Source organism: Alligator mississippiensis, chromosome 6 (genome assembly GCF_030867095.1).
Source record: "Alligator mississippiensis isolate rAllMis1 chromosome 6, rAllMis1, whole genome shotgun sequence".
NCBI classification, from domain to species: domain Eukaryota; kingdom Metazoa; phylum Chordata; order Crocodylia; family Alligatoridae; genus Alligator; species Alligator mississippiensis.
In genome coordinates, this window is record NC_081829.1 from 36,152,147 (window position 1) to 36,177,743 (window position 25,597).

Sequence of the window (25,597 nt, forward strand, 5' to 3'; positions counted from 1 at the left end):
ACATCAGCAGCATAGACTGAGGTCTGAAAGGGATTATTCACTTCTTTCGCATGAAATGTCTGATGCAAAGAGTGGGGGTGGTAGATGGAGAGTGAGAAAATGACAAAGAAAGTCATTCAGCCAAACAAATCAACTCTAAGTTAGCAAGTTTTAAAGGCACAGAGGATAGTTTTCATGGTGATGGTAGAATAAGAAGGCATAAGAACTCAAGTCTAAAAGGAAAGTGTGTGTGTACATGTGTGTGTGTGAATGGCTGTGCACTTGGAGTGGGAAACAGGAAGTAAGTTAAAGATATTTGTTGCAACCAGTTAACCTGCTTTGTTAACCTCTTCAAATATTGTACTGCGACTAGCCACAAAGATGAAAGTATTCATCTGTGTAATGTAGGTTGCAAAATCCATGCCTGGTATTAACTAAGAGCTTGCAGCATCCACCATGACAGCTGACAATACTAGCGGTAGCAGAATAGATGGGAAACATAGCCGAAGCCTAATTTCTTTTTACTGACTCGTCATACCTCTAAACCATTCTGTAAAAGTGCATTGATTTCCTAGATGAAATGATACTTCCTTGCATGTCTTTGCTTATAGTAATTAGTATTATTGATCCTTTCTTTCTGCAGGAGACAATGGTCTGCCTTGAAAGTTCATCCTTTGTTTCAAAATTTTTAGTTTTTCTTCTGCTATGACTACAGGCAACATTTTTCAGAGAGCCTAAATCTTGCTTCCAGAAATAACTTAGAATCAAAGTCAACTGACACTTACAAAAGTCTTACCTTCCATCTATTCATGTACATCTCCAACCAACAAACTTGCTGTGCTTTGAATTCATTTCTAGTCCTCAAAATACCCTGTAGTTCTTTGAATAGAGAAAGTAAAATGGCTTTCATAGCTGGCTACCCAGATTCATAACAATAGTAAAAATTCATAAAATGACTTCTAAATGATTAGTCTCCTTTATTTAAAGTACATGTTTATGTGAATTTGATAGAGCCAGGACATCTATGGCTATTGCTCTGTTCTGTAATAAAAAACCAAAACCAGTGCTTACTAGATTGGTCACTTTGATGGTGTAGTGAGTAAGTATTCTTACCATTCCTGGTAAAATTAGCCATAGCCAGGAGGGGTGTGCAAAGCAAGCAGTATTTGATTCCGATTCAGCCTGATTCGGGGGACTGATTTGATTTGCTGATTCGGATCACTGTCCCGATTCTATTAAGCCGAATCTGAAGATTTGATTCTTATTTGGAGAATCAGCGATTTGGCCATAGATACAACTTTATATGTTTTTTTTTTCTATGTACCTCAAGGTACCAGGCGTGGCTCATGAATGCTGAGATGGTGGAGCACATGGAGTGTCCCACGGGAGCACAGGGGGGTCCCCTGCATGCTCGGTGGCAGACCCGGAAGTGGACTAGAAGTACTTCTGGTCCACTTCCAGGTCTGCCACCAAGCGTGCAGGAGACACCCCTGCGCCCCACCCACTCCGCAATGCTCCCGTAGGTTACTCCATCTGCCCCACCATCTCAGTGTTCATGAGCCACACCTGGTACTTCGAGGTACGTAGAAAAACATATAAAGCTGTGTCTATGGCTGAATCTTCAAATCTATCCAAACTTGGAAGCTTCCAATTCGATTTGGAGAGGTTAGTGGGTCTCTCGATTCAATTAGGATTTGGAGATTCAGCCGCCCAATCGGGCCGAATCTCCTCCGAATTGAATCAGCGACCAAAGCTTTGCACAGCCCTAATAGCCAGTGCTCCTGTCAGCTGTAGCTGCATGTGTTTGGATGCAAGCCAGGTACCAACATTCTGGTAGATTGGGGTAGGCAACGTTTTTTGGCCGGAGTGCCAAAAAACACCATAATGCCTACCTTGGAAGGTGCCAGAGTGCCGGAATGGCAGAAAAACAAAATGAGGACAAGGGGTACATGGCAGGATACCGTGCTTGTGCCCCTTGCCCCCCACCCAAAGCCTCTGCCCCCCAGCCCTGCTGCCCCTGTCCCCCAGCCCTACTGCCCCTTCCCTCCTACCCCCAGCCCAGGCTCTGTAGCTGCCAGCAGCTATCCTGGCTCTGGGTAGCTGCTGGAGCCTGCGTTGCTCTGAGCAGGGCTTGCAGCTGCCTGCTGGGAGCACTGCGGGATCCCAGCTGGCAGCAGCTCCCCAGAGCTGGGGCAGCTGCAGCCGGGAGGCTCCAAACAGCTGTGCTGGGCTCCGGCACCAGTGCACCTTAGAGCGGGTGGTGGGGGCGGGGCCTGAGGCAGTGCAGCCCCAGTCTCTCCCCCGCTCCCCACAAAGAGGTGATGAGCCCAGCGCAGCTGTTTGTAGAGTCCAGGCTGGCTACAGCTGCACCGGGCTCATCACTTCCGTGCAGGGAGCAGAGGAGTGACTGGGGCTGCACTGCCACAGGCCCTGCTCCAAGGCGTGCCTGCTCGTGCTGGTGGGGAGCTGATGCCGTAGCCCAGCATAGGTGTTTGGAGCCTCCCGGCTGCAGCCGCCCTGGCTTTGGGGAGCTGCTGCCAGCCAGGATCCCGCACTGCTCCCAGCAGGCAGCTGGGATGCTGCAAGCCCTGCTCAGAGCAGCCCAGGCCATGTCGCTGGCAGCCCCTGGAGCTGGGGCTGGCCATGGCATGCCAAGCAAAATGGCCTCGCATGCCGCACTCAGCATGCATGCCAGGGGTTGCCGACCCCTGTGGTAGATAATGCCATATTGATAAGCAAACAGCTTCTGCATGAATTGATCTGTAGTACAATAAATGAAGACGAGGACAAGAAAATACATATAAGCTCCTTTTTTGTATTTATTCATTTGATCTGCTGTTTAGAGAGTTGAAAGTTTCAAAAGTTAGTAGTGTATCAATGCTTCCTACATGGAGCATCCAGAGATTGGTTGGCTGGCAGGCAGACAGACAAACCCCAGCTGACTCCAGCAAAGTGCTTGCTTTTGCTCCTAATAAGACAGGTTCCCCTTCTGGTTAGCTCCTGATTCTATGCTTCTAGTCCTGGTTCCTGATTCCTGGTCCCTGGCCTGGATAACCCCCTATTAGTGTGGCCGTCATAGAGGACATTCAGGTTTTCTGCTACTCTGTCCTCTATCGATATGAAACCCTGATGCCTTTATGTCCTCTATTTTTCTCTTCAAGAGGAAAATAGAGGACATAAAGGTGTCCGGTTTCATATCAATAGAGGACAGAGGACACCGGACTATCCTCTATGATGGCCTCCCTGCCTGCTACACATGCAAATTAAAACTCAATAGCAACCAACTAGAAGTCAGTACACATTTTAAATATCTAACTTTATAACTGATTGGAGCTTTTTATCATGTGATATGTACTTTGCTTGTGTAGCTGGTCTTAATCTAACTGCACAATTAACCAGTTAATCACATGATACCTGTAATGTATACAGGGGGCCTGGGTAACCTAGTCTGGTCCCTGCTCCTTGTTTCTCTGTTCCCTAGTCTATCTCCCTGTACCTCAGTCTGCTCCTTGATGTCTCTCCTTTGTGTCTGAACCTCTGCCTAGCATGGCCTGCATTTAGACTTTGATCCCTTTGACTCCTGGACTTTCCAGGCTTGTTACTTTAACCCCTGAACCCTAAGTCTTCCATGTTCAGGTTGTGCTTGTGATAGGTTGCCAGACAGCTGTGATTTTGTGAACTTGTTTGATATTTAAGTGGTGGCCACCAGATGGATGGTTCTAGATGTCTAACAGTAATCCTCACTCAATGTAGGAAAGTAGTGTTAATGCAAGATTTCCCACAATGCCCCTATTTTCTGCAGTAATGCCTCAAAAGGACCATTCCCTTCCTAAAATAAGGATAGACAGTCTTGTGTTAGTTTATCAGAGGGTTACATCAAAAGCAGCATGAATAATAGCAACTGTACTTAAAGTTTTGGAGAAATAAAGCTGTTTGTTCTATACAGGCCTCAGTACTGTGAAAATCTTAGTTCTTGAAACTGCTGAATGCCCTAAACTCCTAATGAAGTTAGCACCTCGTAGAATGGAATGCTAAGTAATATTGTGGTCACATTCTTATGTCTAGGTTATAGCAGATTTCTGCACGCATACATGCAATCTGTGTGCAGGATGCCTCAGAAGACTTTTTCATATGGGGACTGAGGGAACGGCAATATATCCACTCCATAACTTTCTCTGTCTTTTACCTACTGGAGTCTGACAAGGTTAAGTGTAATCTTAAAAGAATGAAAATCTTAGATTACTGCAATTATATTCTGTAGTTCAGGGAAACTTGCTTTTAATTGGAGAAATTTAAATTTTGTATGGTGATTAACTTAGAGACATTTGTCACTGCTTATAACTTTAACAATATAAACTGTAAAATATGTTGGGATTTTTGGAAAGCATGCAATATAAGTGCATGATTCTGTGCAGCTATCCTTAAATTCATGTAGCCCTAAATAAAATCACCAGTAACACAAGTCTACCAGAATCAAATTACAGCCTTGGCAGCAATCTGATGTCTCTATTGCATTTAACATTCTTTGCTTTTGAGAACTACTGCTGGACTCTGGTCTTTCTTTCTCTTTTGGTTTCAGTACAATGATTGGGGAAATGAAAGGTAAGATAGCACAATATCCAGCCTAGGAAGGCAGTGTTCTTCTTACAGAAAACATGGCTTTTAGTACACTTAGAGTACAGAAAAATATATCTTTTAACCACTTCAAACAGGTAGGAGGAGCTGCAGGTATTATGATAGTATTGTATCATAAAATAGCATCAGCTATTATGATACAAGTGTTACCTTGGAAAAATCCTGTAGTGATACAAGATGGCTATATGGCCATGTCCACATGAGTGTGGTCATTTGTTTCCTCCAGGACAAGGAGTACACCTTGTGCTGCTGCTACTTGTTCCCAAGGAACACCTGTGCCACATGCCCTCTGGCACATGGCAGGTTACCCCAGGTGGGGTAAGGGAGGCTGAGGCCAGTGCTGGGCTGGCCCCAACAGCTTTACCTGGGAGTCTGGGGCCATTCTGGGGCTGTAGCAGTGGCAATCCTGCCACCCAGAAGCCTGGCTGGCAGCCAGAGTATGGCTCGAGCCAGCCAGGCTTCAGTTTTGGGCAGCATATGCTATCCCCGCATGCACCGCCCTGCTTTTCGTTTTGTTTTTTGCACAGGTTTTCTTGACCCTGGGATCTCAGTGTAACTTGGACCATGAATGAAATAGGATGAAAGTTGCAGCAGTATCACTACAACTTATATCAACATAATTTGGTATTAATACAATTGTTATGTCTGCCTACAGTCCTATTCTTGTTTCTCTCAGTCAGTAATCTAAGTGGTTTTAGACTGGCTACAGTTCTGATTAATGAATGGAGAAGAAATATGGGTATGAGTCAAATGTGTTGGGTATGTGGTTTTTTACGCTGAAAACTGAGAATGTCAAGCTCCGGGCTTGGTACATTAGAGAAGGCAGTTTACTTAAAAAAGGACCTGCCAAATGCCTTGGAATATCTCCATGACAAAGATGCAGCCAAATTGCTCAGATGAAATGGACAGAGCTGTGTCTGCAAAGCTCTGTACAGGGTCCATCTACTCTCCACACTTTGTTCTCAGCCCTTCACTTTATATCATGGACCAGAAAGTAGAGACACACAGAATTATACCAGTTGAGGCTCAGTCAATGTCACATTAGAAACACATCCCAAAACCTGTCTGATCCAGCATCCAAGATTTTCTTGTTTGGGAAGAAGACTAAATATTTTATTGCCTAGGCCACAGGAGCCCAGTTGTAATTACTGCAGGCTAAGAATTTATCTGACAAGAAAGATTATATTTCTTTTTTTAGTTGGCAAATGCTGATACATGGAAACTCCTACCTTAGTTCTTGCCAGACTGCCTTTGGGTTTCTTGATAATCCAAACTTCCAGGGACTCTGGCTCCAGGGCATCCCTGTCTTTCAGACAGGCTCAGAATAGACAATCTCAGAGCTTTCAAGCTCACTGCTGTGTAGCACTGTGACAAGCCTGGAACATCTGAGAGGCCACTGATTGGAGGCTGTGACCTAGGCCTCAAGTATGTCTGTACCTCTTCCACAGTGTTTGCTCCTGGGAAAACTGGTCTCAAGCACACCCTTCCTGCCCTTTCCCATTCCATGTGGCATCAATCCTTGAAATGATGTGGTGAATTTAACCTAAGGGTGAGCCCCTGCCACCACTTTCAAGCATGCAGATTTTGAGAGCAGTAGCAGGGAGCATCATGGCCTAATTTCTAGGACTGGAACATATAGAGCAGGAGGGGTGAGCAGGGCATGCTTAGGAGCAGAACTTCCTAGGACCCCTGAAGAATAGGTGGGCTACTCTAGCTCTGAGTAGCAATAGATGGGCAAGTGGGGCACACGCCCTGGCCACTGCCTAATGAGGGGTGGGGGGTGAGGTGTGGAATACTGGAATGGATGTAGATGGGAGCCTCACCCTTCTGTCCACTGTCTTCTGACCCAGCAGTGGTGGCTTGTGGTACAGAAGCAGCAGCCATTGGTTTTCTGCTGCTGGGAGAGACACCTCTTCTTTTAAGCCAGTGTTTAAATGGCTGTTCAGTGTACACGTTAAATGGTAAAAAAGGTGACATCTCCCCATGACATGGTACTGGCCAGTTTTGCATCCATGCAGAACTGGCAGAGTCATATTTTCAAGTTTCCAGGCTTCTCATGCTGTTGTGGGAGATTACCCTGACTCTAAGGTGTTTCCCAGGCTGCTCCCAAAGATGGCAGCAGGTGGCTGTTCCATTCAATTAAGATGTTGATCATGCACAAACATTTCTGGGTTTCAAAAGTGAAGAGCATTTTGATTTTTCTGTTCCTGCATGCATCTCAGATTTGAACAAAAAATTTTCTACAGAACATCAGAATTTCTTGAGGAATAATTGTTCCAAATTCTAATTCTGTCAAAGCTGAAAAAACCCAAGTCTAGGCTGATGTACACATCCACAATTGAGGTGGTAGCCTAAAGCTATGGTATTGCACTTCCAGTCTCTGTCCAGGAGCTGTCAGAGTGGCATTAGGTGCCTGAGGCAAAATGCGCATACACTGAGAGAAAAAACACAGGAACAAGAGTACTACAATTCTACTATTATAGAAGAAATATGATGTCTTGTGAGAGTAATTCCCTCTAGCTATCTTGAAACAGGCTGCAGATGCGTCACAAAGAGATAAAAGCTCAGAAGCAGATGGCATTCCCCTCTGCTAATAGGACTTGCTGCTGTTGTTGCAAGCATCTGGGCTCTCTTACCTCCAAGGAGCAGAGAGACAATGAGATCTGATGCAGCCTTCACAATGAGAGTATCTTCAGCTCGTAAACTGCCTTGGAGCCTCAGCAGGATCTCTGACAGTGCTTCATGTACACCTGTCTCTACCAACTGCATTTTCAGAGCATCTGCAGAGGTGAGGATAACATGAATATTAACAGCTTTTTAATGAATTGTTGCAAAAACGGTAAAGTAAAAAGGTTAAATCCTTGAATTTAAGACAGAATCTTTTCATAGGCAATAGTTTAAGGGACCATGGTTAATAACAGGTATGTTGACACTGGAAAATACAAGAAACAGTAGTAACAAAGACCATTATGACATTTTTTTGGTCAGTGGAGAATTTTTCAGTTGATGTTTATAATGTTTCATATTTTAAAAATTGTATTTGCCATCTCAATACTCTTTGTTAGGTGCAGCGAGTGGCCTTACTTTCAAAATCCAGTCATGAGATGCTCTCAGAATGGCATTTATTTTTTTTATAAGTGTGAAATACTCTAAGATATAAATGTCCTTTTTCACAGGCTTGTGCTGGTGTCACCAGCTTCCAGTTCAGCAGTGTTATGGCCCTGTTTTTCTGTGGCAATTTTTTTTCCTGGTACAGTTAACAGCTATTTTGAGAGAGAATTTTTTTATGTTAGTTTGGAACTAGACTGTGCTCACTCCAAACACTGGTCACCATATTTTGACGTGCCTCTTGCTAGATTTGGTTCCTGAGAAACATGTAACAAGTTTTTCCAAATATAACAACAGGCGTCAAACAAGCTTTTAAAAATGTTTTGACAGATGGAATGGAAAACTGTCCTGTTTGAGGTATTCCCCAAATGATTTGCTGGGTCTTTCTGTGAAAAGGTGGTACAAGGCACTCACGGAACACCTGGATCAAGGATGAGACCACCATTCTTACCCCACTTGCCCTCCATCCCCAGATGCATAGTTTGGTGTGGGGCTGCTCTACTCAGCTCTTGTGGCAGGGCAGAGGCAACAGAGCTTCCCTAGTTGTGGCAAAAGCTCCCAGTAGCAGGGATCCTGGTACGCTCTCACACTTGATGCCTAGGCAGGTGGTGCTTTAATTGGAGTGGCTGTGAGAGCTGCTTTAATTAAAGTGCCACAGTATCTATGTATCAGCATCCCCATGGTTCAAAATGGCAGTGGGGGGTGCTTGAACTAATGCTCATTTGATAAGCTTTAGATAAACCACCCCTGTCACAAGATGCATCAGTGTGGCAATTACTGCATTTTGGAGCAGCCTTCACACTCGTTTACAGGTGCCCCTAGTTACTCTACTGCCCAACTTCAATCCTGAGTATGGAGAGCACAAAAGATGATAACCTTTCTTAGATGATAGTTTATTTTGCATTTCCATACAGTAAGTAGGCTGCATGTATTATGCAAAGGATTTCTTTTGACACTATTCCTTCACCATCCATTTTTATCAAGTTCATGTTCTTCCCCCACCACTTGTCTGCTGTTCCCAATTTCCCTTTTCAAATACATGGGGTAAAATCCTGATGCTTGGAATTTTGCAATTGATTTAAATCAGGAACCAGGATTTCACCCATATTTTGGTGCAGAAGGGTTTGCATCTCTGTATTCAGTATTGAAATTCCAGTGAAAACACAGGATCACTTTAATTGGAATACCATTATGCCATATAAAAAGAGCCTTACCATTCTGCACTAGTGCTTGTAGGACCTCAATGATGAGTTCAAGTCTCTCATGTTTCTCTGCTCTTCTCAGCTGTTTCACCAGAAGTTCAGCAATATTTGTCTTGCTTAAAGCTTCCTTAGCAGAATCTGAGTAGAAGATAGTGTCATGGTTTTATATGTACTTAATTAAATATAATGCAATTAAAATATCTCTCATTAATCTTAATTGAATAGATGCTGCTTTGATTCTAGCTGCCTTGCTATATTGTTTCTGTACAATTAATTTCTGACCACATCAATGACATGGAGCCCAACCATGACCTCCCACCACAAACTCTTTTATTTTTCTTTTAACATCTGTCACAGTTTCAGGCAATTCCTCTGAATCTGCACTTTTATGGTAATAACAGTCAAGTTTATTTCTTAGTTTAAATTCATTTAATGGGTTTATATCAGGGATGAATTCAGCAAGTAGGTAGTATGAAAACATCCTCCAGTTTGCCATTGCAGAATATTTTATACCCAAAAGAAAGGATCTCAACATGAACATAAGAGAAACCTCTGAAGGAAGTTCTAACAGAGGACCCAGACCCTGTTACTTGGGAATAAGGGAAGTGGGGGGAGGGGAGGGAATTGTGGCAGGGAGCTGGGAGGCGATGCAGCAGGCTCAGATGGCTGTGCAGAGCCACAGCTGCAGGAGGGCAGGTGGACCTTTGATTGACAGGGAAAACCCTGTGCACGGCTGGGAAGGCATGTGAGCAAAAGGAGGCACGGCTTCCAGGCATATAAACCCAGGGCCTGAATCACAGCAGACAGTTTGGCCTTGCAAGCTGAAGGGTAAGGAACTTCTGAGGGAGATGCCTCCAGTGGATGGACTAGCAGGCACCTGAGTTGTTCCCTGGAACTGCCCAGAGGAAACTAAAGGGAGCTGATGGCCCTGCAGAGAGGCAATAACCCAGAGCAGGGTAGATTTCTTGGTTGTTTCTTGGTTAATTAGGCTTTAGAGGACCAGGCTGTGGCTATGGAGGTGGTCTGGAGGCCATGGAGGGGTGCTTGGTAGGGCACATGGCATTAGGCAGCCTAGCCTGAGTCAAGAATCAGAGGGCTAAGGGCTAGAGAGGCAAGCAGCTGAGCCCAGGGGGCCCAGAGCAAGACACACAGGACCTAGGGACCCAGAGTGAGAGAGCTGGGCCCAAATCAGTAGACAAGGACTGGAAGTCTGTAGCCAGAAGAAAGGAAGGGTACAGCCAAGACGGCTTAGGCCTCTACAGTGGACAAAACTGTAACAAATATCTGTGAGGCATAGGTGTGGCTGTAGGGGTGGAAGGAGGCCATGGATTTAGCCCTTAAGGCAAGTAGGACCTAAGAGAATGAGGGCTGAGAGACAGAGGGCACGCCAGGCTCACCAGCTTCTGAGGGCAGCTTTACAACAGACACGACAGGCAAAGAACTAGGGTGGGGATCCTGAGAGGTGAGGACAAGAGCTAGTCAAGATTGAGGCAGCCACTAGGGGACATCACAGCAACCTCAGGCACCTGTTACAGAGGTGCTCTCGTAAGAATTATGTATTCAGTCTTTCAAGAACTTTCCCTTTTTGGATATACAATATATAGAAGAATGTCATGTGATACAGCACATGGCTAGGTAGATGAGGGTTTTTAGCAATAAAGCAATGTGTATAGAAAGCATTCATGTGTCAAGACTCAGCTGCTTCTGAGAAATCATGGCTTAACATTTCTGATTTTGTTTTCCTTTTAAATGAGAACAATATATTACATTATAGTATATTCAGTTTCTTGAGTTTTATTTGATTTCTTCAGAAATGAATAAGACTAGAAATTATTTTTTTCTACATAGATGCTGAAGTTGTCAAATACGTTAGCTGTTTTTTTCCCAACGCCCCAACTCCTATCATGAGATGCACAATAACGCTATGAGAGCTGGCAGTACTGAGAGTGATAATTAAACTGATTATAGGTATGAGGAACTTTCTATACCAAGATAAATTAAAAAGATATCAAGTTGTATCCTTTTCTCACCAATATCAGTGTACACCAGGAATAAAGCCAATTGAAGTCAATAAAGCTACACTCATTGAAAAATGGTACATCTGAGAAGAGAATTGAGCCATTCTATTATGGCAGATAAAAGGATCAGTGTTAGAGACAGTGTGCATCAGAGTCTCCTATTCTCCCCTGTCCTGTAGAGACACTTAACAAAATGAAATAATGCAATATCTAATTAAATGAAATAGTAATACATTCTAAATAAAAAGTAGTATTATATACCCTGTAATTAAAGTCGGTGGAGCTACATAAATGGAACACATCTCAGCTGGTGTAAATTTATTTTTTCTTGAAAGAGGCTGGGACATGTATTGAATTTGAATGCTTTTTGTCTAGAAGACTAGCAACTGCTACAAAGGATTACAGTCACTTTTCCAGTGGTAAAGTATTTACCTAGTGAAACCACACCTACTGCGGTAACACTTCTTTAGAACAGGCAAATGACAACAGCTCATGACAATTTGCTTTGGGATGAGAACATAGTACCACTGCAAGTTTAGGAGTGTTCTCCTGCTTACCTAGATCTGCAAGATTGCATAAGGCCAACAGGTCAACACGAGTAAGTGCCTCATTCTCTGGGTATTCAGTTAATATTCGGACCAGTGATGTGATCACTCCTAATTTCACCAGCTCTTCCTGAAGGTCTCCTGGAAGTAACAAAAATAAAAATTAAAGGAAAAAAGAAATTAATCTCAGATGAAACTTTGACCCATCATAGTAATTTCAATGATTCAAAGGAGGTAATCCTAAAGAAAGTATGAAGACAGAACTTTGCTGCAATAGAGTCTGGGTGTATTTCAACTGCTTTAAGCTTTCCAAACTGGTAGGATTTTTGTCTTGCAAATTTCATTTAGTGTGTCAGACAGAAGTTCTGGAGTCAGGAGTACTATTGGCTCACTACAAGAAGAGAGTTACATACTTAAACTCTACATCACAATCATCATAATAGGTTTGCAAGCTGAGTAATTCGGCCATTATAGATGGGATATAGCACTTGTAATTGCATTTAGCATGTGTTGCAGAGATGATACACTGATGTTAAACTGAATGCTTACCATATGGTTGGATGGTCAAAAGCCCTAAAGGAAACAAAAATACGGCTCTACCTCCTTCCACATATTGTGGCTAGTTAACATGAAGAAACTCCTCTGAACTGTTACTTGTTCCAGTGCAAATGAATGGAGAAAGAATGAAGGAGGTAGGCAACAGGTAGAATCTTGGTTCAGTCCCTAAAGTCAGTCAATGTAGTTGACCTGCTGTGACAGATGTATGGCTGGTGCAGATAACTTCTCCTACAAAGCAGGGTTAAGAATTAGTGGACCAGTGTACTGCAATCTGGTTCCAACCTGGTTCCAGGTATACCCTGAAATGTAGTGCAACAATGCAATGCTCTTTATGTGGGCTTTGTGCTGCTGCAGCAGCAACTTGGCTTTTTGTGTTCTGAAATAACCGTGGTTATGTTTTAAGATACCTACATGAGAGTAAAGGCTTCAAAAAAACCCCATGGCTCCTGCACTACTCCTAGCAAACCCCAGCTCACAGTGTGCTTCCCTTCCCTCATCCCTCTTCCCTTCTTGCAGAGCTGATGGAGCTGATGTGGGGTGGGGGGCCTGGGGGAGAGCATGCAGGCAGGCAGCTCCTCAACTGAACTGGCTCCAAAGTGGAGCTTGATTTCCACCCTGAAAACCAAACAGCAAATGACTTCTGGGTCACGGGGAGGGGGAGGGAGTTGCTCCAACTCCTGGCATTTTCTGTGAAACGCCATGATAGAGCAGGGAGCTGGATGTCTGTCTGCCCTATGAGTAACACTACAGTTCTACATAAAAGGCACTAGACTAGAAGAAAGGAGACCTGCATTTGCTGACATTGGATTTCCTGCATGAACTTAAGTAGTTTGCCTTGGTTTCCCTTTCTACCCTTTGTCCCTTCTGCTTGGACTGTAACTTGTTTGGGTTATATAGGTATGTACAATACTTAGCACAACGAGGATTTCCAGGCTTGACTGTAATATAGATATGAGTTGCAATTTAGTTAGGGTTGTTTAGGACAGTTGAATAAAACATGCTATTAATATAAGCTATATGTAATAGGGTGGCCTCCTCACCAGGTCTTTACTGGCTGCCCTGCTCCGAGATCAACCACCCGCTTCACTCGTCTGTCATACCTTGCAGATGTTACTTCTCCAGCCTATGGCCATAGCAAACCAGGCGCAGTTCTAGCTCTTTTCTAGAGCTCGGGAGGGACACTCACACGCTACCCCTCTTTTACCAGGGTCTCACCCCCTCCACTGGCTCTCACCCCACCTCTTTCATACTGCCCTCTCTCAGGAGCCACACTCATGCTGCCCAGCATGACCTTTGGGCTTAGCTCTCCTGGCTTTGGGCTTAGCTCCCCTTGCCTCAGTCAGCCCCGGTGCAGTCTGTTGGGTATCTCCTGCTATCCTCACCTGAGTGTTGACTGAGCAATATATGACTGTAGGCCTATTTCACTCCTAGCCCCTCACCAGCCCACTATGCCCCCACTGGGCCTCCTCACTTGCCCACACATGGGCTGCTCTGTTCATCACCCCTCTCACACAGAGACTGACTCGCACCCCCAGGTGTTCCTCTGCTGCCTGGGTGTGGCCCCAGGTCCCTCTTCTAGCTTGATCTCTGTCTCAGGGCTCCTTAACCAAGCCCTGGGCTCCCCCTGCTCACTAAAGCACCACCAGGGATGTAGGGCTGGGGTTATTAAGGCACCCAACCCACCTTTCACTGGGGAGGTAACTGGCCTGGTGTTTCCTGGGGGCTCCCACGCCACTAGGAGCCCCACCAAACCACGCTTCTCTGGCAGGGTGCAGTTTTACGTCTTACCCAGGACAAGGGGTCACCTCCTCCCCATAGCCCTTGCGCTTGCCTTGCCCTTGCCCTTGCCCTGCCCTTGCCCTGCCCTGCCCTGCCCTGCTGACTCTGGCTGGAGCAGCATCTCAGCCTGATGGTTCCTCCTTCCTTACTGCAGCCCTGCTTATATCCCTGGGCCAAAATGGTTGCCCTCATCAGGCACCTGGCTGCTGCCTGTTCATAGATTCATAGATGTTAGGGTCGGAAGGGACCTCAATAGATCATCAAGTCCGACCCCCTGCATAAGCAGGAAAGAGTGCTGGGTCTAGATGACCCCAGCTAGATACTCGTCTAACCTCCTCTTGAAGACCCCCAGGGTAGGGGAGAGCACCACCTACCTTGGGAGCCCGTTCCAGACCTTGGCCACTCGAACTGTGAAGAAGTTCTTCCTAATGTCCAGTCTAAATCTGCTCTCTGCTAGCTTGTGGCCATTGTTTCTTGTAACCCCCGGGGGCGCCTCGGTGAATAAATCCTCACCAATTCCCTCCTGTGCCCCCGTGATGAACTTATAGGCAGCCACAAGGTCGCCTCTCAACCTTCTCTTGCGGAGGCTGAAAAGGTCCAGTTTCTCTAGTCTCTCCTCGTAGGGCTTGGTCTGCAGGCCCTTGACCATACGAGTTGCCCTTCTCTGTACCCTCTCCAGGTTATCCGCATCCTCCTTGAAGTGTGGCGCCCAGAATTGCACGCAGTACTCCAACTGCGGTCTGACCAGCGCCCTATAGAGGGGAAGTATCACCTCCCTGGACCTATTCGTCATGCATCTGCTGATGCAAGATAAAGTGCCATTGGCTTTTCTGATGGCTTCGTCACACTGCCAGCTCATGTTCATCTTGGAGTCCACTAGGACTCCAAGATCCCTTTCCACCTCTGTGCCACCCAGCAGGTCATTCCCTAGGCTGTAGGTGTGCTGGACATTTTTCCTCCCTAGGTGCAGCACTTTGCATTTCTCCTTGTTGAACTGCATCCTGTTGTTTTCTGCCCACTTGTCCAACCTATCCAGGCCTGCCTTCAGCTGTTCCCTGCCCTCCGGCATGTCCACTTCTCCCCATAGCTTTGTGTCATCTGCAAACTTGGACAGAGTACATTTCACTCCCTCGTCCAAGTTGCTGATGAAGACATTAAAGAGTATCGGTCCAAGGACCGAACCCTGTGGAACCCCACTGCCCACACCCTTCCAGGTCGAGACCGACCCATCCACCACGACTCTTTGGGTGCGACCCTCTAGCCAATTCGCCACCCACCGGACTGTGCAGTCGTCCACATCACAGCCTCTTAACATGCTCACCAGTATGGGGTGGGATACCGTATCGAAGGCCTTCCTGAAGTCTAAGTATACGACATCCACCCCTCCTCCTGTGTCCAGGCGTTTCGTAACCTGGTCATAGAAAGACACTAGATTGGTCAGGCACGATCTGCCCGCCACAAACCCATGCTGGTTTCCCCTCAGCATAATTTGTCCTGCTGGGCTCTCACAAATGTGAGCCTTGATAATTTTTTCAAAGACTTTACCAAGGATGGAGGTGAGACTGACCGGCTATAGTTGCCCGGGTCCTCCTTCCTCCCCTTTTTGAAAATGGGGACCACGTTAGCCCTTTTCCAGTCCTCCGGGACTTGGCCCGTGCGCCACGAGCGTTCGAATATTCCCGCCAGTGGCTCTGCAATGATGTCGGCCAGTGCCTTCAGCACCCTCGGATGGAGCCCATCTGGGCCTGGCGACTTAAAGGCATCCACTTCTTCCAAGTGACTCTGCACCACCTCAGGATCTACGTATGGAAGTCTGGCGCCTTGCTGCTGCCTCTCTACAACCCCAGTGAGAGACTTGTCTTGCCCCTCACTTAGGAACACTGAGGCAAAGAACTCATTGAGGAGTTCAGCCTTGTCTTCCCTGTCTGTCACCAATTGTTTCTGCCCATTTAGCAGCGGTCCTATTCCTCCCTGGGCCTTCCTTTTACTCCCAATATATCTAAAAAACAATTTCTTGTTGTCCTTTACTTGGGTTGCCATCCTCAGCTCCATGGTAGCTTTGGCCCGCCTAACTGCCTCCCTACAAGCACGAGCAGAGGAGGTATATTCATCTTTAGTGATCTTACCCTGTTTCCACTTTTTATGTGCTCCCCTTTTGGCCCTTAGGCTCTCCTGGATTTCTCTGGTCAGCCATGGAAGCCTCCTGGTCCCTTTCCCTCTTTTGCCTCGCTCGGGGATCGTCTTGCTTTGTGCCCGAAGGATCGTTTCATTTAGGCACAGCCACCCTTCTTGGGCTCCCATCCCATCAAAACTCCTACTCTGCAGTGCTTCCTTGACTAATCGCCTGAGTGCATTGAGATCAGCTTTCGTAAAGTCTAGCACTTTCACCCTACTAGTTACCTTACCCACTCGCCGTCTTATGTTGAATTCTATTATAAGGTGATCACTGTCTCCCAAATGGCTACCCATCTGGAGGTCCCCTATCATGTCATCTCCCGTTGCCAATACCATATCCAGTATGGCATTCCCCCTAGTGGAACCATGCACCTCCTGTGTCAGGTGGAGGTCCTGTACACAGGTTAGAAACCTGCGTGAGCGATGGGACCTTGCTGTCTGCGTCTCCCAGCAGGTGTCCGGGTAGTTTAGGTCCCCCATGACTACCGCCTCTTTAGCTTTTATGGTCTCCGAGAGTTGCCTCAGGAGCCCCGCATCTATTTCTTCCCCTTGGTGTGGGGGTCTGTAGGAGACCCCTACCACCAAATCCCTTTCTCCTTGCCCCCCATGTAGCCTAACCCACAATCCTTCTACTTCCTCAACCTCGGATTCTGTCTTGATGAGGGTTGATGTATATTGCTCACTGACATAAAGTGCAACCCCCCCCCCCTTTCTTCCCCGACCTGTCCTTTCTATACAATCTATAGCCCTCAATATGTACCGCCCAGTCATGGGATGAATCCCACCAGGTCTCTGTTAGCCCTACTAAGTCATAGGTGTTTAGTGCAAGCAGGTTTGCTGCTCTTAAAGTGGCAGGCACCAAAGAAAATTTAGCTGGTGGTTGGCATCAACCCACTGTATTTATAATAAAGTGAATCTACATTTTAAGCCAGGGGTTGCTTTTATCTTTGGCCTGCTAACTGGATTTGGCCCACCAAGCGGTTTTATCTGGCCAACAAAGCTCAGATATTGATCCTTAGGGAAGAAGCAGACGTGTGTGTAGTGTTTTTTATTGTCTTTTAACACAAACACTTTTTCTTCTGATTAAGCAATGGAAGCTCTTTTGTTATTAATTATTCCTGTCACTGTCATTGAGGGAATGTAATTTCAAAGTCTGAACTGAGTCCAGACCTGCTAAAGGGATCCCTACTGAGACATAAGCATACTACTGTACTATCCACTATGTGATCTGAAAGAGTGGGGAATTGAGTTTCCAAGAAAGAGGGGTTACTCTGAAGTCTGAGACCTAGGCAAGGTGTGCTTGGAGAGAGGAGGTGTTAGAGGTACTTTTAGCCTGGTAGCTCTAACATATGCAAATTGCAGAAATAAATGAAGATGAAACTGGTAAATCTAGTTTACTACAAAGCACTGTCTGTAAAGCACTTTTGGCCCAATCTAAATAGAAAGTGGAGGAACATAAATTGTAACATTAGCCAGGAAGCATAGAATTCCTTTAGTGTTTACTGAATAACTCTTACTTTTTTCATAGCAGATGCGGCCAATGGCTCTTCCAGTATGAAGCAACATCTCTTCATCTGTGCTTTTCAGCTGAGGTACCAAGATTAGAACCAAATCTGCTTCAATACAAAGCTTCTTCATTTCCTCTGCAAACACAGAGGAGCAGGGATTATGAGCTTGTTAAAATAAAACTATTAAAATTTTCAGGGCCCATAATTAGTGTCTGTAAGACAGATCAATAGAATAGAAACATACAAGCAGTAACATTACTTGTAAATTATACAGTATGGGCTACGTACCATTTTTAGCTATTTCAGCGAGTACTTGGGCTGCCTTCACTGCGCATCTTGGATTGTGTTCCAGAATTCTAGCCAAAGCTGGGAAAATTCCACTGTCTCCGAGTAGGCTGGAACATCTATGCACTGCAATGTTAGGGTTAGCAATAATAGCAATGAATTTAAATTTGCTTTATTTCCTGCATTCATTTTAAAAGTTTCTGTAGAGGTCTAGCCAGGGTTGGAATCCAAGATTCTGCTTCAGTAATGGAGTAAAAAATCTGCCTAACTAAGCAAACATCTAAGTAGGACTATTCATTTGCTTAGGTCAAGCAGTGTCTTAAGTGCCTTACTAAACTGGGGCCAGGTATAAGAGCCAAAAGGGAAACACTTCCATCTGTGAGGAACAAATCCTGAAAATTCCTGGCAAATCAAAGGTTAAGATTTGGTCAAAATCCTTAGGTAGCCCTACAGTGGCCCTAGTAATTATGAGTGGCAATAATCTCCCTCAAAGAAATTCCTGCTGTCTCATTGTACTTAATTGGCATCAGGCTTTTGAGCATCTTGGAAGATGGTGAAACAAACACAGATTGGTGTCAGCTAGGGCAGAATGTGCGGGGAGCTTGGAGTAAAGCTTTTGATCAGGGAATTCAAGAAATGCGTGTTTCTGTTTTAGTCTTTGGCTGATGCTTTTTTTGTACTTTGCTGGCTGTAGGAAGCTAAACCTTTGACAGCAAAGAAAGGACTAAACTGATTATAAAGACTATTTTTCCTACAGTGACTGGTTGCTTTTCTTTATGGCCAATCACACACACTTTCATCCTGCAAACACTAAACCTATTTTCTTGATCAATCCTGGATCAATTCCAGCATTCCATATAGATCAGGGAGAAACAAAGCAACCAGTCACCCAAAACCCAACAGTCTTCATGTCTTGACCACCAAGCTATGTTTTGCTTTGTTCAAATTCACAGCAAAGAGGCTGTTGTCATGTAACAGTTCCATTCAAAGACTGAACAAAATCTTTTTAGACATCCCAAGTGTAATTAGTGTGGCAACTACAGGGATACTAATACAGTATTCCACTAGTCATTTTGATTATATGATTAACCTCTTTTCTGTCCAACAGATGTTTCTATTTGCTTTAAAGTTTTTGAATGATATACCTGTTGATTTGCTGAGAAACAAATCTGAATTTTATACATGCATTTTCTAAAAGTGTAACTCCTTCTAATGAGTCTAAATAAATAAGCGTAAAATTTTGGTTAAAAGTGGCCAATAATATTTGCTAACTATTATAGCACATATAGCATTTTGAACAGAACTAAATATTTTTTCTTAGGAATTAAAAATAAGATTCATAACAAGAGGTTGAACTCTTGCTAATATACAAATCATAGTGTAATAGTAATGACTACATTTTAATCCGTCTTTGAGTAACACTTTCAGTACCTAATCACTCACTAAAAGTTAAGCTAATACTTTTAGATTGGAGTCTTCCCAGTACAATTTTCCCAATATACTTGAATCTTTAAATTGGCTATCTTCTATTTTTTTTTTTTTTTAGTCCTAAAGCTCCAATCTATAGAAAATAACAAATGTGATGCGACTGTGCAATGCCTTTTCTATGCAGGAAAGTCTTCCAAAAATCTCTCACAGATTTTAGTAGTATCAGCCGAGCTGACCCTGGGGGGAATGGGGCCTGGGGCAAATCAGCCTGTGCGGGGTGCGCTTAACATTGCACAGGGTTGTGGTACACCTGCAAAGGTGTTGGGGGCCTCCATGCTTCTTCCACAGTGCAGGGCTAATCCACCAGCTCCAGGCAGGAGGGGCCGCAGGCACTTGCCTCAATTCACCATACCCTAGGGACAGCCCTGAGTATAAGCATGGGTCTACAAGTTTTACTTCTGAGCAGGCAGGACATATGGCTTGTAGTAAAGTTCCCTTTGGTACAACTTTCTTGGATGTCACTGAACAGGCATAAGAGCTCTTAGGTCATCTGGCCTGGGTATCTTAAGAAGCATGGCTGATGTGAAGAAGAAAGGCCTAAAGCATTTCTGAAAGCCACTTGAAATATCTCCTCTTACAGTTCTGCAAGTGCCTGAATCTAAATTAATTAAATAAGGTGGTAGGATAAAGTTTGGAAAATGTGATTAGTGGTTTTACAGCATTTTAATGGTTTTAAACATGATTAGTGGTTTTACAGCAATGCCATAGCCAGTAGGGCAAATAATACTCTGGCAGGTATCAATCGATGCATCTCCAGCAAAACCACCTCCAGCAGGAGGTGATTCTTCCATTCTGCTCAGCACTGGTGAGACTGCAGCTGGAGTACTGCATCCAGTTCTGGGCACCACAGTTTAACAAGGATGTGGACAAGCTTGAGAGAGTCCAAAGAAGAGCCACCCGTATGATCAGAGTCTTACACGGCAAGCCATACAAGGAATGACTGAGGGATCTGGGACTCTTCAGCCTGAGGAAAAGAAGGCTGGGAGGGGACCTGGTAGCAGCTTACCACTATACTAGGGAAGTACATCAAGGGCTTGGTGAGCAACTGTTCACCAGGGCACCTGAGGGGAAAACCAGGAGTAATGGCCACTCCTGGAAGTTCGATTCAGGCTCAACATTAGGAAACATTTCTTCACTGTCAGGATGTCCAGACTGTGGAATAAGCTCCCTCCAGAGGTGGTGCAATCGCCTACCCTGGAAATCTTCAAGAGGAGACTGGACAGTCACCTTGCTGGGGTCACCTGACCCCCAGTTATCTTCCCTGTTTTGGTGCAGGGGGCTGGACCCGATGATCTGAGGCCCTTTCCGGCCTTACAATCTATGAATCTATGAATTTCAAGAGCTGTCAAGGATGTGTGTATTATATAAAGCACATGTCTAACCTTCAAGCACTGACCACATTGCTATAGCAACTGGATAAATTTCCATGTTCTGAACCACTGCCAAATGACTGCTGACAGGTAAAACATCCCACCTTGATAAAGCACAACTGAAGCTGCAATTAACAAGCAATTAGCTGTAAGTCAGGACTCCTACTCAGCCCTCAAGGTACTTGATTTTAGTTTAGATGATTGTTGCAGGAAACATGTTTGGAAAAGGTAAAAATGCTCTGGCAAAAAATAGGGCTGCCAGATTTGTCAGTCTGTCTGGGAATAACACTAATGGATTGACAAAGATTTGGAGAATGGAAAGCAAGATCTAGTTTGTGAGGTACAGATGGCTGTCACTGGCTTTAATATTTAAGCCCCTGGTCAAGTGAGTATAAATTGATCTCTTTATGATAAATGGGTGAGTGGGCTGAAAAGTTGGTTTCCTGCTGAAAAGTTGGTTCATATGTGAAAGATTTTATAACCCTTCTCTCATACTAATCTTTATAAGCCCAGGTTTATTTACCACATGGGTAATCATCTTTTCTTTTTGCAGGGGCCTGCAAGGGAGTGGACAGAGGAATGCAGATGAGATATGAGAATATTGTTGTTATGGTATTGGCAGAGCAGTCAAATAGGAAAATTATTGGCTTTTTAAAATAAAATAGCAAGTTGGCTGTGTTGTGAGTTTTTTGGGGTTATATGCTCAAGAGTTTGGGTGAGCATAATGTATTCCTGAAGATGTTTCAGGGGTTTAGGTTGTAGCCGTGTTGGTCTAAGGACATGTTTCAGGATTTTTAGCACAAGTATATTGATGTGAAAATTCCTACCAAAATCTTGTTATGCATTATTTGCCTGTTTAAATAGTTCAGTCATCCAAGCAAGGAGTAGAAACAATATCTTGTGACCAGTTGCATACCATGATCAATTAATGCTGATAAAGTGGACAAACCTATAGGCTGAATGTTTTTTCAGTAGTAAAACAATGACCATTTTTAAAGATCTAAGGTAGACCTCCCCATGTGAAATGATAAAAAATTGTGTGTTTTCTTAAAATAAAACTTAATATTGTTATACTATCATTTTAAGGATCAGAAATTTGGCGGAGACAACTTCACTATATTAGTACAAGGAGAGCATAGATTTGTTTTTGTTTTTTTCATTTTTAATATTGAAGGCTTCATTTAATTTTCAGTCATACACCTCAAATTACATCCTAGTATTTGAATTACTATCTAACCTACAACTTAGCTGAGTACTTGATTACAGCTAGCTGCTAATAAAACCAGCTGCTAGGATTCAGGTGTATTTTTAATAAGGATAAAATTGAATCTAGAGGCTTTTTTGCAACTCCAGATTTTTGTGATCATGAAATTCATCTGCTCATAATCAGTCTGAGGATACCCTTACACTTTAAATTGTGATATAGCTCCTCTGTATTTCTGGATCACAGAACTTATTCAGAGCTGACATTTTTATTTCTTGGAATAGGGAGGATGGCAGCAGCTTCAACACAAGGACTTTTTTTGTGGCGGGGGTTTGTTTTCTTTTTTCCCATGGTGCCTATTGCTGATTTCTATAGGTCAGTACTACCAGATTATAATAGGGTGGTCTATCCCCTGAAGATGGGGCAACTGTGGGAGAGCTACTGATAAGGGAATGACTCACTGGGAGCTTAAAATCTAGACAGGAGAGTGGAAAGGGGCAAACGGTGTGAGGGAACAGTTTGAAGGAAAGGAGCCAGCTGTGAATAGAATAGCTCTACACTGAGGGGCCAGGCTGCGATGCTGAGGGTCAGAGCCCAGGGGGTATCCCTCCAAGTGCCTGTGACAGGACATCAGGGTTTGTTTTTTGTGTGTTTATTTGCCTCTATGTTTGCACTTTATAGACCATGTTTGGGAGGAGTGGCTGAAGAGTTCCTCTGGGAGCAAACCTGCTTGATAAAGCCAGCAGGCTAAGCAACCCACTTACAGAGATACGATCACTTTACCCTCAACTCTTACCAGAAGTAATACAGTAGTTTGAAATTAAGGGTGCCCCAATTTCTGCTGTGTTAGGCATCTCTTTCATTTTCATTTACTCTAAAGGTCATTCAGTTGTCATCATCCTCCACCCCCATCCCCCTTTTTTTTTATCCTACGAAGACCTGGAAGTAGTTGAGTAGTTGATTGGCTTAAGAGGTCAATGCCGATAAAGCATCCACCCTGAAAAGCTTCCAGCTCCTGCTGACCAAGAAGCAAAAAGATTAGAAGCACATCCTGGTCTGCTAACTTTTGGAAGGGGCTGGTGATATTTTCAAGCATTTAGTTTCTATTCCACCCCCATGTGCTGTCAAAAAGTTATGAATTATGTGAACTTTAAAAGCATCATTAATCACCTTCATGTAGGTACTAACTTCCAGAATAGCTATTACTAAAACTGTGAGGCAGCCTCATTTTAAGGAATTAGACTGATTTTAGTTTCAAGCTCTGGTAGGAAATTTCCACTAGGAAGCTCAAACCTGGAGCATCCCCTCCCATAATCTTTCTCAGCAGTAAGCCTGGAATACCTGTTCACTCAACTCCTTCAGAACCCCTCTGAAACCCATCTGCTGGATTTCTACTGGCAAATGTGGGTTGGCAACAGAAAGGAAGAATATTGTTCCATGCAGACCTTTAGAATTGAATTTGTCAGCCCATTACTGAGGAGGTATATTTTTATATTTTTATACTGCCTCCCTCAATCTGCTGGAGCACCAGTTCAATTTTATTTAAATTTAATGCAGCATAAGAGCAAAACAAAGACCAGAGGGATCATGATGACTATGTAATCCAAAAGAATATATGACCTGTGCTCCAAGGAATTGTTTGGTGTTCTAGGCCAAGGGAGGGAAGCCTACAGATATTTTATCTGGCCCACCAAGCACACACAAATGGAAGTTTATGTAACTTTATGTAAGCTTTGCAAAGCTTTGTGTAAGTTTTGCACCGGAATAAACCATCCAGCAGAGTATCTGGCACTATCTGGCAGAATATCTAACAACCACTGCCTCCAGCCTGCCTTTGGACTGAGCTGTGTTAATTCAGCCTTCTGTTAGTGAAAAGTTGCCAACCCTTTATTTGGGAAGTCAGAAAATGGTTTGGATACTTAACTGTCTTCAGCAAGAGCCAGCAGAACCCCATCCAGGCTTTCAAGGATTTGATTGTGAGCTTCAGTTTCATCTCCACAGAGTTTGAGGCATTCCAGGTGTTTTTTTAGGGACTCTGTTTGAAAAAAGAAAACATCAAGGGAAATAGTGTTAATGCACAGATGTAAATCTGGGCTTGCATAGGGGAGAAAAAAACCAGAGCTGCTCTGGTGCTTATCTTCAGCTAAAATTGACATATTTATGGGCCTCCATTTCATGGGAAGACCAGATATTCCAATTAAATAAACACATTCACTGAATAACTCATTTGGTCCAAAAGGCAGGTGTCAAATTTTGATTTGTGAGGATTTGTTTTTGTCAACTTCATTTAGACCTCTTTATCTATGAATGCAATGAGCCTGATCTCTAGTCTCACCAATTCCTAAAGAACTTATGCCACATTATAGCAGAGCCTTCTCTTGTCCCCATTACAAAGAAGAAAGAACCTTTTTAGAGGGACATCACAGAGTGGGTGCATCTACATGTGCTATGAATTTGCAAGAATAAGCTTTGGCGCAGTTTGCACTGGAGTTTATTGCTCCCAGGCACCGTGTTTGAGTGTGCACCCAGGACTGTAGCACGCTGATCTGGATCAGAGCAGCCCCAACTGGCAGGGGGCCCAAGTAGTCAGCCTGCAGGCCCAGGGCTGCTCCCATCTAGTTCAAAGTACAGTGGAGGGGCTGAGTGGAGCAAAACTGCGCTTCATTGTGGGGCTAGACAACAGGCAACCCCTGCACTGAATCACCCTTATGCCCCTGCCAGCTACATCAGTGTCTACATGTGCTGTGTTGTGCTGTGCTGTGGAGTAAATAACTCTGCCATAGGATAGCACTTGTGTTTACAATACTAACCTACAGTGGAGTTAATTAGTTTACTCTGTCCCAATAGTCCCACATGTGTAGACGGTGACATTTTACTGCAGAGCTAATTAGACAGCTCCACAGTAAACATCTTGTGTAGATGTGTCCACTGGGATACAGAATATAAAAAGAGGGACCTGGCAGCAAAGGGTACAAGCATTCCAGTGGCAGAGAGGAGCAGAGTTTAGTTCCTGTAGCAGGAGGTTGGATCCTGGATGTAGACACCATGAGGAGGCTGCAGGAAAGACCAAAATGGAAAGAAACTGGATTAACACCAGGTGGGCCAGAAGGAAAACTGGGACTAGTGAAAGTTGATGAAAAGGATTGGAAAGAGCCCAAGGGAAAGGCTGGTGCTGGGAAGGACACAGCAGAGACTGAGTGGGGGTGAGGGAGTGGAACAAGTCCAGAGAGGACGAGTAGAAAACCCAAAGTGACATTGCAAGGGGCAGCTGGCTGTTAAGAAGCCATAGGAGACTGTACACAAGGGCTGTGATCAGATGAGGACACACATACATTTCCCTCGGGACAAAGCAGCAGCAGCACATAGTTGTACTGCTGCTAGTTGTCCCCTGGGAATGTTCACGCATGTATGCTCTGGCAGACAGCAAATTGCCCCAGAGTGTTATGGGGAGGCTGGAGCCAGCACATGGGCTGGCTCCTGGGATCCTTGGGGAATCCTGGTTCTCCAGCAGCTGTGATCCAGTGTGTGGATCCTGGCTGGCAGCCAGAGCATGGCTCCAGTCAGCCAGGCTCCAGTTTTGGGCAGTGCATGCTGCCACCACGTGCACCACCCTGCTCTTTCCAGAAGCAGGTTTTATTGACACCAGGATCTCCCTTGATTATCACCTGCACAAGGGAGAAGAGATCGATGTCATATATCTTGATTTTAAAAAAGCTTTCGATCTGGTATCCCACGATCAGCTC

General features: G+C 44.5%; 1 protein-coding gene across 1 annotated transcript in view; it reads right to left on the reverse strand.

The window, feature by feature from the left end:
- The window catches only part of LOC102576367 (rap1 GTPase-GDP dissociation stimulator 1), a 37,224-nt gene extending 19,309 nt beyond the window's left edge, over positions 1–17,915 (reverse strand). Inside the window, exons 1-5 of the mRNA XM_019497051.2 lie at positions 17,796–17,915; positions 17,517–17,642; positions 11,500–11,628; positions 8,937–9,062; positions 7,251–7,394 (exon numbers count right to left, since the gene is read on the reverse strand). Of these exons, the coding sequence (XP_019352596.2) occupies positions 7,251–7,394; positions 8,937–9,062; positions 11,500–11,628; positions 17,517–17,637 (520 nt within the window). The 5' untranslated portion in view covers positions 17,638–17,642; positions 17,796–17,915. The remainder of the gene's footprint in view (positions 1–7,250; positions 7,395–8,936; positions 9,063–11,499; positions 11,629–17,516; positions 17,643–17,795) is intronic.
- Between the last annotated feature and the right edge of the window lie 7,682 nt (positions 17,916–25,597).